Here is a 16,013-nt window from a genome sequence, read left to right on the forward strand (position 1 = left end):
TTTCTTGAGATATGACATGTGAAATAGTATTGCTTAGTTATAAGATAAAGTTTAGTGAGACAAGTTCAAAATCTGCTTTGAAATACATGTGTAAATCTGCACAGGTGAATTCCCCTTCTCCCAAGTCTAGCAGGGAAAGGATGACAGGTAACATCTTTTAGAAAGACAGCAGGCAGATGTGGAGCCTATCTTTAACTTCTTGAGTGCAAGAAGAGCTGTGTAATTAAGAGGCTGTTAAAGATCTAGCTGGGGTGAGCTGCCCTGGGTAGCAATTCCTGCTGCTCATCACTGCTCTGTGAGGAATCAGGTCTGTCCCAGTGAGCAGCCATGCACAGGCTCTGGGCACCAGTGTTTGCAAAATGCTGCTTTATTCCAGTTGTTCTGTCATGCTCATTTACAGAAGATGTATGCTGGGCACTGGCAAGGTGTAAATATGAAAAAAGTAAATAAGATTATAATAAATGATAAAGTAAGAGTAGATATGAAGGTTCTAGCTTTGTATCGTGTATTCAGCTTTTACTGCTTTGAGTAGTTTTATGGGAACAAAACACCCCAAGTTTGCAATGTAGGACTGAGGTAATTTTCCCAGTGATTCATGTGTTAGGTAATTTGTGTGTCAAAAATGGGAAGCCAGAGAGGCTGTGAGAAGCCGAGGAGCAGTGTGGAGATTTCTCTTTGAAATGCTCCAGGAGTGAATGTGTTAAATGTTTTCATCAGAGACACACACAAAAAAGGCAGATTGTGGATCTGCAAGACAAGTTTATAAAAGAGAGTGAAAAGCCCCTCACACCTAAGAGAGAAAAGAAAGAGTAGGAAAGAAAGAGTAGAAAAGGAAAGAAAGAGGACACCGTTTCCTTTTTAGCAGCTTTTAATGTTAAAAAGAATGTAATACTCAGTCGCTGGGGGCAGAGCCCACTGCAGTGGGACCTCCCTCACTAAACTGCCGGGATATATCTACTTCCCCCCTGAGCAAAGCAGGCGCCTTCTCGAAAGGACTGAGAGCCTTCCAGCTCCTCCGGCGGCACAGGAATAGCCATGTCCACGGGGAAGATCTGTTCCCTGGTGCTGCTGACCCTGGGGGTACTGGCGGTGGCAGTGACACTTGTGGTCATCCTGACTCAGCCCAGGTGCGGTCCCCAGCAGTACCTGCACGGTGCCGTGGCTGCTGACACCGAGACCTGCTCCCTCATCGGCCGGTATGTGCACGGACCGCTCAGCTCCTCAGCAGTGCATGTCGTGACTCGGACTAACAGACGGGACAAGTACTAACTACGGGCGTGAGCTGGGTTTCTGCCTCGTCCCCGCTCTGGGGCTGAGCAGCGATGCTGCTCCCCGGATGTCTCCAGCCGAGAGAGCAGACGGAGCCTCTGCCTCCGTGGCTGACGCTTACTTTCATTATAGTGTCCCAAAAATTTGCAGCTGTGCAAACCCTTGGCCATTTGGAAGGTATAAATATTTATAGTATACAAGTACAAGGCTAATTTTAATTGGGGAAGTAAGAAATTTACTTTTTATGGCATGGTAGGTCTGTCAGATAAGTGACTTAGAATAAATTAAGAAGTTAGAGGAGCTTGCAGAGAGCTACAGCCGGACTTCAACAGAGACAAAGAAGGAAGGCAGGGAAAGGGGGACTGGCATCCCAGCTTTTTGGGGGTGTGTTTCTGGACTGAAGCCTGCAGCGTGTCTGCTATGAAGAAAAAAGCCAAGAGCAGATTTAATTGAAATTGAGTCCAGACAATAGAAGTAAAAAAACCATACATCACTTGGAAAGAAAGACGTAAGTAGAAAGAATTCTCTAGATGCCCAGGTTGTACAACTGCAGTTTGTGCAATAACTTCTCTCTCAAACATTTTGACTCCCATGCTATTATTTTACTGTTATTGTTCCTTCAATTATTAAATGCCTGTATCCATGAAAGCAGAAGGATGGAAGTTTACAGGCTACATGTGATGCTGGATGCTTCAGCGATGGATGCTGGAGCTGTGTGCTCTACCTTGTGGCTGGGGGAGTGAAATGAGACATGGTGGCGTTGTACCACACTTTGCCATGTCTCACCTGTGATTCTGGCAGTGACATGCTGACACAGCATTTGTGAGAAGCTGGAGAAAATATACTGTGGCTGCACATATGTCAAGGAGTGAGATGGGGTTTTTTATGTGAAGCCACAGGTTAGTTCTTCAGAAAGCAGAAGTATTTTTAAAATCACTATTAATGGAGAAAGAGGAAAATACATTCTTGGGTTGCCCAAAGAATCTCCTGGGGAAAACCACTGCATTTGTTTGTGCAGCTCATGCAAATTTTAACTTGATGTAGTGTATAATCAGCTGGAAGGCATTGAAGCGAGAGCCACAGAAATCTGTGACCAGTGGACAACTGAGCAGCTTTGGCTAGTTGGCTACTGCTGCTGGGCTCTCACCTGTTTCCTTCCCTTCTCTCACCAAGAAGCTCCACAGACTTCCACAGCCTCCACCATTGCTGCAGTTGCACCTCCAGCACACTTGCTCACAAGGTCTGTGCTGTTCCTCCAGTTTGATGGACCACCTTAAATTTCCTCCAAATAGTTTGTCAATGACCCCACAAAATCGTGCCCTTGCTCCAACTTCCTGTCACACTTTTTTCCCCACTTTTGCCCATCTTGGGGCATCGGCACATCAGGTCCTGCTGCTCCACATGCTGTCTCCTCCAGCCCTGCCAAGTCGCTGGGATCTCCCCAGCCATGACTATTCTTTGCCTGGGAACTCCACTACTCACTCTTTGCCTGATGGTCAGCTCTATTTCCCTACTGCTGCTTTTCCCAGTATCCTTTGCCTCCAGCCATTCTTGGAAACCTTTGCGCTCGTTTCGTGCTGTCCTTACTTAGCTTGGAATGAAAGAAACTCCTGTGTTGTTCTCCCAGCTTCCTCTGCTCATGTTCTTGTAATAGATTATAATAAAAGTAAAAATTTTAATAAAAATGTTCATCTCTAAGCTTGAGATGAGAAGCTTTGTATAATATTTGCTCTTTTCCTTGTTATTGTCATGTTTCTCTCTTTGTCCCACTGGCCACAGTGGTGGCTTCTAAGGAAGGAATGTTTTTCTCTGTAGGAAGCTTACTGCATGCTCTGTACTAGATGTTATCTTATTCATTTCCTCCCAGACATTTCTGTGCTGTTTTATCTGTATGTCACTTTTTAGCTATTATATCTGTATGTCACTTAGCACATGATGGTCACCACTAAATTAGAGCAAACCGCAAAGTGAGAAAATGGTGTTCTTTCACTGGTATCAATGAGGAAATCTCACACGGCAGTTACACTGAGAGGATGCCACAGCAGAGGGGCTTTGGCCAGGGGCTCAGCCTTTCAGGGCCATCTGCTCTGCTCAGTGACCTCCTGTATGACTCTGCAGGGCGAGGGCTTCCTCAAGTCTGACTCAGGGTCCCTAATGGGAGTACCACAAGATGATGAGCATACAGCAGCCTCTTGCCTCATCTTTGCTGAATAAAATTCTAGCATTCATAGGAATTTTGTCACAGCAGTAGCAATAAAATCCAGTTTCCTAGAGCAGTCCTGGCCATTAGGTCCTGCTGTCCCCACAGTTCATGTGCCACTTTACTTCAGCAAAAAGGTGAGAGTAGGGCAAAGCCAAGCACCCCTAGATGCCAGTCCCTAAAGACACACTACAGGGCTGGCTTTTCTTCCCCACTGACCTCACAGACCCTCTCTCCGTCTTGGACCCCGGGCTGCCCCCCTGCAGCCACTCCTTTGATACTGCAAATCCCCCCTGAGCTCACAGGAATCCATGCGGGGGATGCTCAGAGAACTGGTCTGGTGTCTAAAGCCTTGGAATCTAAAAGCAGCACCTAATCTCCGACTTACTTATAAATTCTGTTCTTTAATTTAAAAATCTTGTTTCTTTTAAAGATAAACCACATGCTCTGTGACTTGTCAGGAGTGAAATTCCTGGGGCACTACATGATATGCTGTTGGTTTCAGATTCTTCTGTTTAGGAGTCTTTGTGTGCTCCTAATTGAACTTACTGAGAATAACTGAACAAAACCTCTTGCATGAGGAGCAATCTTGTATTTCAATGAGTAGGATAGTGGGTTGGGGAAAATACCTCAGAGCCCATATGTTTTCCAGCTCTGGAGATTGTGTTCATGTACTCTGGGACTGTGTAAAGTTGGACTTTCTGAAATCTTTATGCAACTCTTTGGCTCCCTGCAGAAAGTGAGCAATCTCAGTGAGCCTTCAGCCTGTCATCATCCATGTTGGCAAGTCCTGAGCTAAACTTCCCCATCAGTGCCCAACTCTCAGTGCTGAACAAGGTTCGGTCTCTTGCTGCATTTTTTCTGCTGGAAATTGGGGACTGGAAGCAACATTGTACAGCTGTCTGGTTCAGACTAAGACCCTGCCCTGGGAGAAAACTTGTCTTGAATGAAGTGAAACACTTTGATGAAGAGAGATGGGAGGCTAAAAGGAGAATCAGAGCAGTTTTTACCCAAAGATGTGGATTTGGTACCACAGTCCACCTCAGTAATTTGTCCTCATGTCAAGAACCCTGAAGAGACAGGAGATGATTGCCCTGTGACAGTAAGAGGTACTCAAACTTCACCTCCAACTCTGAGCCACTTGTTGCCTCCTGGAAGAGGGTCTTTTCATCAAGCATGCAAAAAGCTCTATATTCCCTGCCAGTGTGCTGTCTGAGCTCTGTCATCCACTGCTCTGCATTCCTTTGTTTCCCAAATAGCAGAAGCAAGAGCCAGCATAAAATCAGGGACAGATTTAGGAAAAATGTTCATTCCCAGCGGTGGGATTCACTGCAGCAAGGCGAGCTGACCTGGCCTGGCCCACCAGTCATCTCTGACCCCACTTCTCCAGTGTAGGCTAGCATAAACCCTGGGAACTGGCTTTGTTTGAAACCAACACCCCCCGGAGCGACAGGATGGTGGGGAGGATGAGAATGGTGGGACTTTAAGAGTCAGAAAACGTCTGCAGTCCTGGGAAGCTCAGTTCTAGCCAGAGAATCTGATGCAAAAGTCCTTTTCAGTGACGGTCCAACAGATTTCTTTAGTATGTTTATATCCCAAAGGATTTGTTTTCCCTTCTTGTATGTTTTAAATTTGGTAACTGTCCCCTTTTTACAGAAATGGTTGTTGGTTTTGCTCTTCATAAATCTTAAGGACGCGGCTGCTGTATAATGGGTGGTCTTCCAGTCCCCAGCCTTCTTTAGCAGAGAAAAACCCCCGGTCAATACAATTTAATACTTTAGCATTTCCTGTGTGTTTAAAAGGGCTTGGGGGCTCCCTCTAGCCTAGGGGAGAACAGCAGGCTTGCTCTGCAGTCCAGCATACCCCATCTTTGCTGTGAGCAAAGTGCCACCATTCACCCTTCCAGGGAGGGTGAATCCCTTTTTGCTGCTGTTGGAACGGGACTTGGTTGTTAACACCCTCTTCTGCTCCTTATTATAAGGAAACTCCATTAATGACTAAACCCTAAAGCTGAAACTAAGTGTAGGAAGAATATGGGACAAAACATTGTTATCAGATCTTGTCAGCTGCAGCACTGGTATCTCTAGAGAGATCTGGTTAAGGTGCCAAACTTTGATTAAGGATTTTGCATTATAATTAAGGTCATTGCAGCAGAGATCCACCTAAAGGGAGCCAGGTAATGGGACATAAATCCAGATGTGATTTTGCTATACATAACGGCCTTAAACTCCCCAGGCATTACTTTCAGGGAAGTGGCAGGTCTCTGACTGAAAATGGGTGAGCCATGTACAGGAAGCCATGTGTGACACACCAAGAGCCAGCTCAGTGTATTTTTTGTTGAGTTTCAGTCTCAAGAAAGGTGTCAAGGCTGGAGGCCAGTGTGAATGTGCTGTGAATTTGGGTGAGAATCTGGCGCTTTTTCGGAGTTGGGAAAATGTACCTGATGTTACATGTTAAGGTCTTAGTGCATTGCATTGAAATGCACACTATGCTATCTCCAAGTTTCTTTTTCAAGTTGTTTTTCACTGCCAGAACCATGGGTTTCCCTGTCACCAGGTTTTGTACATGTGCTGCCTCACAGTCCACAATCCAGGGGCTCTGGGGAGCACTGGCCCTGGTCAGTGTAGCAGTCCTTCTTCCCTCTTTTTCCAACTTTCTAACACACTGTCTGGATCTTCTGAAGAGGTGACTCAGTTTTTTAGGAAGCCCTAGTGTCCTTCCTTTCTGTGGTCAGCAATTAACAGCTTCAATTCCAGAAAAACACCTCCCAGGGACATTGCTGTGGTGAGTCCATCCCCTTCTGCAAGGGGCTGGATGGGTGAGCCTGAGCCTCAATCTCCATGTTCGGAGCTACAGCCAGGGAGCTCCTAGAAGGCCAAAAACCATGCAGATCCCAAACAGAAAACCTGGTGTTCCCTACTATTTCTTTTCTTCGCACTTGTCCACATGTTATTTCCTTACAGGCAGTGTTTCCGAGGCACTTACGGAAACAAAGGGAAGGCACAATCAGTGCTCCTGCTGGCAGCATCCTGTTTCTGGACCCAGCAGGTCCCAGCCATATCAGTGGATGTAAAATAAACACCAGTCTCTGTGTTCCCATGCAAACTCTGGGAGCAGTTGCACTGCAATTAATGAACTATTCCACTTTCCCCTCTGGCTTAGCCTTATCTGAGCAATAACCCAATAAAACAGTCAGGAACCTTCCTGGCAAGCACCAGTCCTGGCTACTGGCAGGCTGTGCAGGAAACGCCACCCCATTTCCACTGCAAGGAAAAGATGTTTTTTCAGATGTTCTTGAGTGGAACATTTGTTGAGACATGTTTCTCTAACCGAACCTTATTGCTGTCAGCAGCAGGAGGCTGCCTTAGTGCCTGTGTGCTCTTTGATGTAGCTGTGCCTTCGTAGAAGCAGTTGAGGGGGGGTTTTTTCCTGGTTTTTTTTTTGTTTCTTTGTTGGTTTTATCTTTGGGAATACAGGGACATTTTTGTGCTAATAAGCCCAGGAAGTCACACTGTAGGAGCAATGAAGTTACTATTGTGCTAATTGACACTTTGTCTCCGGAGTTTGCTTCACATGGACCCAGTGTTCCCACTTCAGTGCCCCTGTCCAGTTGACCAGCATATGCCTTTACTAGGAATGACATTTGGGTAGCTAGAGATCAGTTGTTTGGTTCCTAGCATGTGGAGAGCCCTCTTCTGTGCTGAGATTATCCTTCTCCATGTCTTGGGACTCCTTGCTGTCCCTTTTTGTCCACAGCATTTGCAAGCAGCTGCAGTTCTCTCTGTCCCATAACTCTTTTCCCAGAGGAAGTCCAGTATCACACAGGTCCAGCCCCCAGCTGCTTTCTCCTCCTGCGGACCCTCCTTTCTTTCTCTCTAATTGTTCCTTCTCACTCCAGCAGAGGAAGGTGCCCCTCTGTGCCCTCACACCCCACACTGCTGCCAGTACATTTCTCCAGCTGCTCTCTTCAAGCTAGGGCTGCCCTGCAGGGGCAAGGAGGCATTTTCACATGGTTCCTCCATTCCGACATTCCTGGATTTTAACATTGTTTTTTTTCTTCCCTTCCCACCACAGGAACATCCTGAAAAGTGGAGGCACAGCTGTGGATGCTGCCATTGCTGGCTTGATCTGCACTTCAGTGATGAACCCTCAGAGCTCAGGCCTGGGTGGTGGGGTCATATTTACCATCTATAATGCCAGCACAGGTATGCGCCTGCTCTGGCCTCTCCATGGTGCCTCGTCCCTCTGCAGACACACAACTGCTGTGGAGAAATCAGAATCCTTCCTGTTCTCTCAGAGCAATAGTTTGAATATAAAAGCCACATCACAAATCACACTTGTGCTCTTAACCCAAAGCATCCACCACATGGAGCTGTGATTGTCATTTCACAGCAAGAACGTGTGTGTGCAGGAAAGAGCTTTGATATGAAATGAACTGAGTTTGCCTCTCCTTTCCCCTCCAAAGCAATCCCAAAATGCATTTCAAAGTCCACAGCTGACTGCAGCCAGGTGTGAGTGGCACTGTGTGAGTGAAGCAGGCAGGAAGCTCAGGCAGTGCCTGCTGACACTGGGGCTGTGTCTCACGCTGCCCTCGTCGGTGCTGGTGTGACTCCCCAAAGGGGCGTTGAGACTTCCTGTCCCAGGAGATGCATCTCCACTTCAGAAATCTAAACCTAACAATGTTCAGTGTCTGCTGGGGAGCCTTTCTGTGTTTGGCTTAAACTCTAGTGTTGTTTTCTTGCTTTTATGTTTTTAATGTGGGGGTTTTTAAGTCTTGGCTTCCAAAAACCCCCAGAGCTTATATATCTAATAGTAATATCAACAATGAATGCAGTAACAATATCATAGTTTTAAAACCCATGCCAAGTAGTCTCACAGAGTCACAAATCTGGAAATGTTTGGGTGTATCTTACGCAAGAACTTAATTTGGCTGAACACCTATATTTTTCTTTTTTTTTCCTTTTGGCAGAGCCATGGAACTTTATTTCCTGACAACAGTCCTCCTCTGCTACCTGAGTTATGCTACTGCACAGAGCTGCCCGTGTCTGTGCCCAGCTCAGGTGCCTGGTACACTGTGGGCTCCTGCAGCACAGCTGGCTCAGTGGACTGTGATAGGGACAGATAAATACAAGGCAGAAAAGGAGGCAAAATGATTGGCTAAACATATACAAGTGTATGCAAGTGGGGGTTTGGGTTTGTTTTTATCTTTTCAAGCTCTCTGATACATAAAGGGTCTTTCAGGATTACCATTTTGCTTTAAACATGATGGACTTGCTTCATCATCACTTGGTAAATGGCCCTCCCAGGAGCATGAGGCTCATGTTATATCTCTGAGATGTCCCATCTGCAGAGGAAGTGCAGGAACCTGCAGGTGTGAGGCAGAACATCCCAGCCCACGTCCCAGTCCATGGACCTTGGGAGGAACCTTCACTGGCTGGAGACAAGCCCTGGCATTGTCCCTGTACTTTCAGTACCTTTAGGTAGCACTGCTTGGTTTGCTGTAAATAAAAGCACAGGAGTCAAGGACAAGGTGTGCTGACACCTGACCCTCCAGGTGCACTTGGCATATCTGGCAAAAGGCTCCAGAGCAGCTCAGCTCTGGGCCAGCAGCATGTGCAGTGCTACTGCAGCTGACTGAAGTGTGATGTTCACCTGCTTCAGGAAGTCAGTGTTATGCATTTCCCTCTTCTTCTTTCTAGGAACAGTCGAGGTGATCAACGCCCGTGAGACAGTCCCACGAGTGTTTCCTCACAACTTACTGTCTGGCTGTGGTCCTGGTGTCCCCATTGGTAAGGACACAGCCTGAGCCTTGAGGGCTGTGTGCCCTCCTGGTGTGCACAGAGCTCAGGGTGGGGAACAGAGCACCTCGCTGAGTTTGTCTGGAGTTCTATTTAGTTTAACACACCTACCTGGGTTGCTTTTGGCAAAAGTAAGAAAAAATACTAGGTCCATAAAAATTCCTGTTTGGTAATAACACTGGCAACCTGACCAGCGAGGCGATGGGGAGCCAGCATGAGGAAAAACCACAATGTAACTTCTCTCCATAGGAAGTCTGGAGTTAAAGTCTGAATTTCCCAAAGCTCTCATTTCCCAGAGAAAAATAAGATCAATAGATTTCTGGAAATAAAAGAAATCAATCTAGTGTGCTTGCTCATGTCCATACATTGGGGAAGCGCACTGGCACACTGGGGGTTGAGCTGCTGGGCTTAGGCACTCCTGCTTTAGCAGCACATCTTGGATCTCTCCACATTTCTTGCTGTATTCATTCTCCTTCCTAGAATGTTATCTTTTGTGGTATGTCCTAGATTCTAGAGGAGATGTTCTTATCATTGGAAGAGCCTGAAAAGGTATCAGGAGCGGCTCTGGTTGGAAGGGATAGCTGGAGGTGTCTGCTCAAAACAGGGTGATATCAGGGGTAGCTCAGGCTGCTCAGGGCCTTGTCCTGTCACATTTTTGGATTTCTCCAGGAATGGAGAATTTCACTGCTTTCCTTGTTCTGGTGTTTGACCAGGCCCTATGGCTGCCATTTCTCCAGTGTCCAGCTGCCAGCTCCCTTGCTGCAGCATGTGCCTGTTGCCTGTTGTGCTTTCAGCCCATCTCAAGCCTGGCTTCAGCCTCTCTGTACTCCTGCTATTCAGTAACAGGAAAATACATGAACAGGAAAAGGTAATAAACAAACCAAGCCTGCTTTTAGAAGCCTTGGTTGCCTCTACCAAATCACACTTCCATTGGAGAGCTTTCAGAGAGGTGAAACCCCCAAGCCAGTGACTTACTGGGTGTGACACTGCTGCTCTGTTCTTCAGGTCCCCACTGGATTGGTGTTCCTGGAGAACTCCGTGGGTATGAGGAAGCCCATAAGCGACATGGCCGCTTACCATGGAAAGCCCTGTTTGAACCAACCATCAAGCTCCTTTCAGAGCCACTTGTCATTTCCCCAGTTCTGAACAAAATACTCCATCATCCAGCCTTCTCTGGTGTGGGGAAAAGCCTGTGGTAAGACCCATGAATGAAACTGCAGTTTGAGGACCATGACCCTTTCTCTGACATGCTGACATGGAGCACAGGCTGCTGCTGTGGCTTGTGCTCAGGGAATACTTGCTGTGGAGGGGGAGTGAATCACAGAAGTCAATTTTTAAAAGAGGCTGCAGTGTAGCACTGCCTTAGAAAGTACACAATGTACATAATCCAGATCAGCTCCAGGCAGGAAAAAGAGGTTATTGGCCCTGGGGACAGAACAGGCTCATGCTGTAAAACTGATCAATGTTCTTCTTTAACAGCCCACTGCTATGTGATGGTCAAAGATTTCTGAAGCTTGGCGAGACCTTCCAGTGGCCAGCACTGCAGCAAACACTGCGAGCTGTAGCAGAACACGGAGCTACAGTGTTTTATGAGGGACAGATAGGAGAGGCCCTGGTGGCGGACGTTAGGAAGGCCGGTGGGTAACAGCTACAGGTAGTCCTGATACACAGGCCTTTTTCCCAGTCATTGGCTCACACTGAGGAAAGCCAACACATGCCATTTGCTTGTCACTTGGGATAGTACCTGGCATGGGAAGAGGCCACCTTTCCCCAATTCCTATAACCCAGGCCCAGAAACAGGGCTGAGACCGCCCAGAGCTCTGGCCTTTGCCCACAGTGCTCATGCCCTGGCCCCTCTGACTCTTTTAGGCTTTGTGACATCCTGGGGCTTGGCAGCACATGAGGATGCATAATTGCAGTGCAGGGTGGAAGGAATTTGGGGTGTATGGGGATGGCTCTTCACAAGCTTTTGGCAAGGCTCCGATACAGGCATCCCACAGCACCTGTATGAGTTTCTGTGCTAATGGCAGCTCCTGGTTCTCTGTTGAAGGGTCCAGTCTCTCAATGGAGGACCTTCGGGCATACAGAGCAAAAGTGTCCTCAGCTCTGAACATCACCCTGAACAACCACACCACGGTGTTCGCTCCAGGACCACCCATGGGAGGTGCAGTGCTCATGTTCATCCTCAAGGTATTGGAAGGTAAATTCCTAACACAAAAGGGTCAGCAAGAGATTTTCCGAGAGTGTTGCTCCAGAGTGATAAAATGTAATGAGCAAGAATGGAGTTGTTGAACCAGAATGGGGCCCAAAGCAGCAGTGTGACCATGCTATGCAGCAGGAGGATGAATTGGTTCACTTGTATAGTGGGTCAGCATCACCATAGCTGCTGCAAAGGCCAAAGGATGCATGGCTTTCCCAGTGCTTCAGAAGAAATTGAAGTCACAGTGGAAATTAGTACTGGATTGTTTCTGTGTCCACATCCTGCTAAAGCATAGGGGAAACTTGGTAAGAACTGGGGTGGGAAGAGGAAGCTCCTTTCGACTTTGTTTTTTCCACTTCTTGAAAAAACTTTGCCTCAGGTCTATTGACAAAATTATTTCATCCTGCTCCTTAGTGTATAAATTCCATAAAGCGTCACTGGCAACACCTGAGGAGAAGGTAGAAACCTATCATCGCATTGCAGAGGCCCTGAAGTTTGGCAACATGCTAAGACCCCACATGAGTGACCCAGCCTTCTCTGAAGCTCAGGTGAGCTCCATGGTGTGTGGGTACAGTGCTACAGCACCAAGCAGTGCTCTGACATGCTCCTGCTTTGCAGCCTGGAAGGAAAGAAAAAGAGCTGCTAATGAAGAGCAATGCAGCTGAATTGCTGAAGGCAGAGGCAGGATCAGGCTGTTTACTCTGCAGCTTCAGCTGTAGGCTGGCACTCACTTCCCTGACAAAGGATGTGCACATGCTCATGCCAATGTTGAGGTGACTTGGTGCTGAGCTTGGTCCATTTTCTGGGATGAGAGTGGCCTGCGGCTGAATGCTGCCACTCCAGGGCCCCAAGCTCTGACTACTGGGGCTCAATTCCCAAGGCTTCCCTGTGCCCAAAGACATGCCTGTGCTTTAGTGACCAGCTCAGTGTCCTTGCTGTGCTTGCAGGAGCCTGTGGAGACCATGTTGTCTGACCAGTTTGCTGGGTTTGTGAGGCAGCAGATAGATACTCGTGGTGACCACCCACTCAGCCACTACAACCTGCTGGAGTCCCTCTACAACAACAACTACAAAAGTATGGGCACAAGCCACATCTCTGTGCTTGCTGCAGATGGCAGTGCCGTGTCTGCCACCAGCACCATCAACTACCCGTGAGTAGGCCAGGGCTTGGTAACAGTCACACAGGCTGTGTGTCAGGTTCACAGGGGAGCTGCAAGGGCTGGGTACCAGAAATGCAAAACCCTTGGGTTTCAATGGTTTAGGCAGCTTCTTAGCTGTGGATGCCTTTTTCATGTGACAGCAAAGATCTGTGAGCATCAGCTCCAAGGACCATCATAATTCAGGAGGATGCAAGAACTTGCTGGGCTCTTGCTGAATTTCTGTGGGTTGAGCAAATCCCCACAGGCACCAGTAACAGGGAACTTATCTCTGTCACCATCAGCAGCACAAATTCCTTTTGGACACCCTCACTGGGACATTTGCAGGTGGGGAGGAGACAGAATTTACCCACAGGGTGCCATATGCAGTTAGTATCATTCACAACAGGAGAGCCCTGGGTACTGAAAGGCTTCATCTTTCCTCCCTGCAGGTTTGGCTCCTTTGTGTATTCTAACCAAACTGGGCTCATTTTAAATAATGAACTTGCTGACTTCTGCATAGCAAACAGAAGCATTAAACCAGGTGAGCATCCTCATCCTCAGAATAAAGAACAGGGCCGGGGGATGGATACACAGGCTGTGTACAAGTGGGCAGGGACTACCTGTAAACTACAGGTACTCTTTCCTTTCCTAGATCTGGATGAGAGCAAGTTTATTTCAGACTAAAAGAGAATAAAGCCCTGTAGTGTGTCTGTGTCTACTCACATATCCCCTTGCACGGAAACACTGCAGTTTGGTTTCTAACCAGAAAAATGCTGAAGCTGATCACTGATTGATGGTAAGGGGAGGGAAGAAGTAAAGAAACTACTGCTAAGACAGGTCTGCTGGTATTTGAGGCTCATCTATGATTCTAAGTATAGAGCTGCTACAGGCTTGCACCGAGCTCTGTGACGCAGCACTGTTGGTGCAGACATGGCTCTGTGCCATAAGCTGTCCCTGCTACATCCCCTCAGGCCTGCTGAGAGAGGACACCGGTGCTGCTGTGGCAGGATTTTTGCTAAGGGTTCCTCATCTTGTTGGATGAGCTGCAGCAAATCCTGAATACTTGCAGGATGCCCTGTCCTGCATCAAGGAAAGCTTGTTTAGCCTGTGCCATAAAGGTCCCAGTTTCTTGGGAGACAGGCTTTCAGTACAAGGAAAATTTTCTGGAAGTCTTGAGCAGCTTGAGGAAGGAACAGCAGCTTGTTTTTCTGTGGGAGACAAAAGAAAGGCAAGGTAGATGAACTTGTGTCCCTCCTACCCTGTTAAGAGCCACATGGAAAGAATAATATCACTGATTCTGCTCTAGGAGAGAAGCCTCCCTCAGCAATGGTGCCTTCCATCCTCGTCTCCAGGTCAGGAGACATGCTGGTGATCGGAGGAGCCGGCGGGGGCTGGATTATCAGCGCTACCACCATGGTAAGTGAAACCACTGCAAGCTGCCTGTTCTTTCAGCCCTGTCAGATTTCTAGCCATGGTCAGTCCCACCTGCTCCTTCTACTCAGCTCTCCTCATATCTTGACTCCTTGGCACTTTTTAAAATTTGCAACTTAGAAGTCACTGAAGGCTGCAGGCTGTAGGCCAGGGAAAGCATTCTGCGAAGTACCATTACGTGCTCATCCTATTCTTTTATTTGCCCCAAGCATCAAGTATTGGTGACCACAAAAGCAGGAGACCAGGCTGGTAGGACTATGGGTCTGGCTCAGTGCAGCTGGGGTTGGACAGCCCAGGTTTTATCTCCAGTTGGGCAGTGTGGGATTTGTTTTGTTGCAGGCAATTATAAACAAGCTGTGGTTTGGCTACGACTTGGAACACGCCATTTCTGCTCCTGTCATGCACACCCAGGGTGACAGTGTCCTGTTTGAGGAACCATTCAGTAAGGTGAGTGGCCTTGGTGGGAAGCAGATTGCTTCTGTAACTCTCCTGGGTAATCTTTATTTTCCCTCTGGCTCACCTTCTCCTTGTTTAAACCTCGCTTTCTCAACCAGACTCCACACACATCCTACATTTTCACACCCGGACGTTAAGACCTCAGGCCCCTGCCCCATTCACTCCATTTCCTCTTCTCTCCCCCCACAGGAGGTTAGGACTGGCCTGCTGGGAAGAGGACATAAAGAAAAGAAAGATAAACTTGCAATGAATGTTGTACAGGGAATTTCCAAGGAAGGAAAATGCATCTCTGCTTACTCTGATAAAAGGAAGCTGGGGAAGTCGGCTGGATATTAGCATGAAATGTCATCACAATTCACAAAGCCACAGGAGATTCAGAACCTGCTTTGCTTGGACATGCCCATAATTGCCTGTTCCCATCAGGATGTCTCCTGGAGCATGGGCAAAGCCTGTGATTACATCTAATTCCATCAGGCTGCAGGTTACCCTCAGGCAATACAAGGAGAGGTCAGCCAGCCTTGTTTAGAGCTACACCTTCCATTATTTATGTGATACACAGAAAACATATTTCTTTCTTGAGCACATCAGTTACTCAGAATGAGAGAATACAAAGCAGGAAAGGAAAATTGGTCCAAGCCCCACCGAGAACACTGTGAAACGACCCAGCTGTGTCTTCCATTCCTGACGGAGTCTCAGTTTCTTTCAGGCTGTTCCACAATAAGCTTATTGCTGGGGCTCAGCAATGTGAAATACGTAACTATTTTAGCTATGAACAAGAATTTTCTGCAAGGTCAGGATTTTAAAATCTGAATCATTCAGGCTTAGAGCGTGGGTTTGGAAAGGGAAGAGATCAAAATTCCACACTCCCCCTCTCAGTTTTCCCATCCAAAGAAGCCAAACATTTTCGTAAGGTGGCAGATGAAATCACACCACAGCACAAGTGCTGCCCTGCCTGCTGTTTTCTGCCTTGGGAGTGCAAAGGGTAACTGCACCAACACTTCCTCCAGCCCTGCACACAGTGACTCTGAGAATAGCCTCCCATGGGAGGGATGTGATTTCCCCGCTCCTGGGACAGACAGGCTTCAGCTGAGCTCCCTGGAGGTGCCTCTCCCTGTGGTGAGAGGAGTCCCAGTCTGTGCCAGTTGTCCCTCCTCAATGCCAGTACACCAGTCTTTGGGAAGGCAGGTCAGGACTGCAGTGGAAGTGCTGCTGTTTCTGGAAACTTTAGAACTTTCTTCAAACTGCAGAGGATATGTTATCAGGAGATGTCATTTGTAGCCCTGAGCTCAGCCTGGCCAGGCAAACACCAGGACTGCTGAGAAGTGATGCAGCACTATCAGGCCTTAGCAGAATTCTCCCATATCCTACACACATGCTCCCAACCCCCGTTTACCACAGCTAGTCGCCAGTGTTCCCTTCAGACCACAAGGGGGTCATTGTAGGACTCTAAGAACTATCACAGAGAGAGAAAACTTTTGGAGAAGAGACCTGAACTCATGCACCTGGATGCAAAAGGTCTTT

General features: G+C 47.6%; 1 protein-coding gene across 1 annotated transcript; it reads left to right on the plus strand.

Annotated features, from left to right (window-relative positions):
- Positions 1 to 1,035: 1,035 nt before the first annotated feature.
- GGT5 (gamma-glutamyltransferase 5) lies at positions 1,036 to 15,188 on the plus strand (the record flags this gene model as incomplete). Its single annotated transcript, XM_082293308.1, has 12 exons — positions 1,036 to 1,196; positions 7,544 to 7,674; positions 9,169 to 9,258; positions 10,273 to 10,462; positions 10,747 to 10,904; positions 11,318 to 11,467; positions 11,882 to 12,015; positions 12,415 to 12,617; positions 13,055 to 13,146; positions 13,912 to 14,021; positions 14,376 to 14,483; positions 14,682 to 15,188. The coding sequence occupies 12 exons, from the start codon at positions 1,036 to 1,038 to the stop codon at positions 14,826 to 14,828; spliced, it is 1,674 nt and encodes a 557-aa protein (XP_082149434.1). The 3' UTR covers positions 14,829 to 15,188.
- Positions 15,189 to 16,013: the final 825 nt, after the last annotated feature.

This window comes from Coloeus monedula, assembly GCF_965178545.1.
Source record: "Coloeus monedula genome assembly, chromosome: 18".
NCBI lineage: Eukaryota > Metazoa > Chordata > Aves > Passeriformes > Corvidae > Coloeus > Coloeus monedula.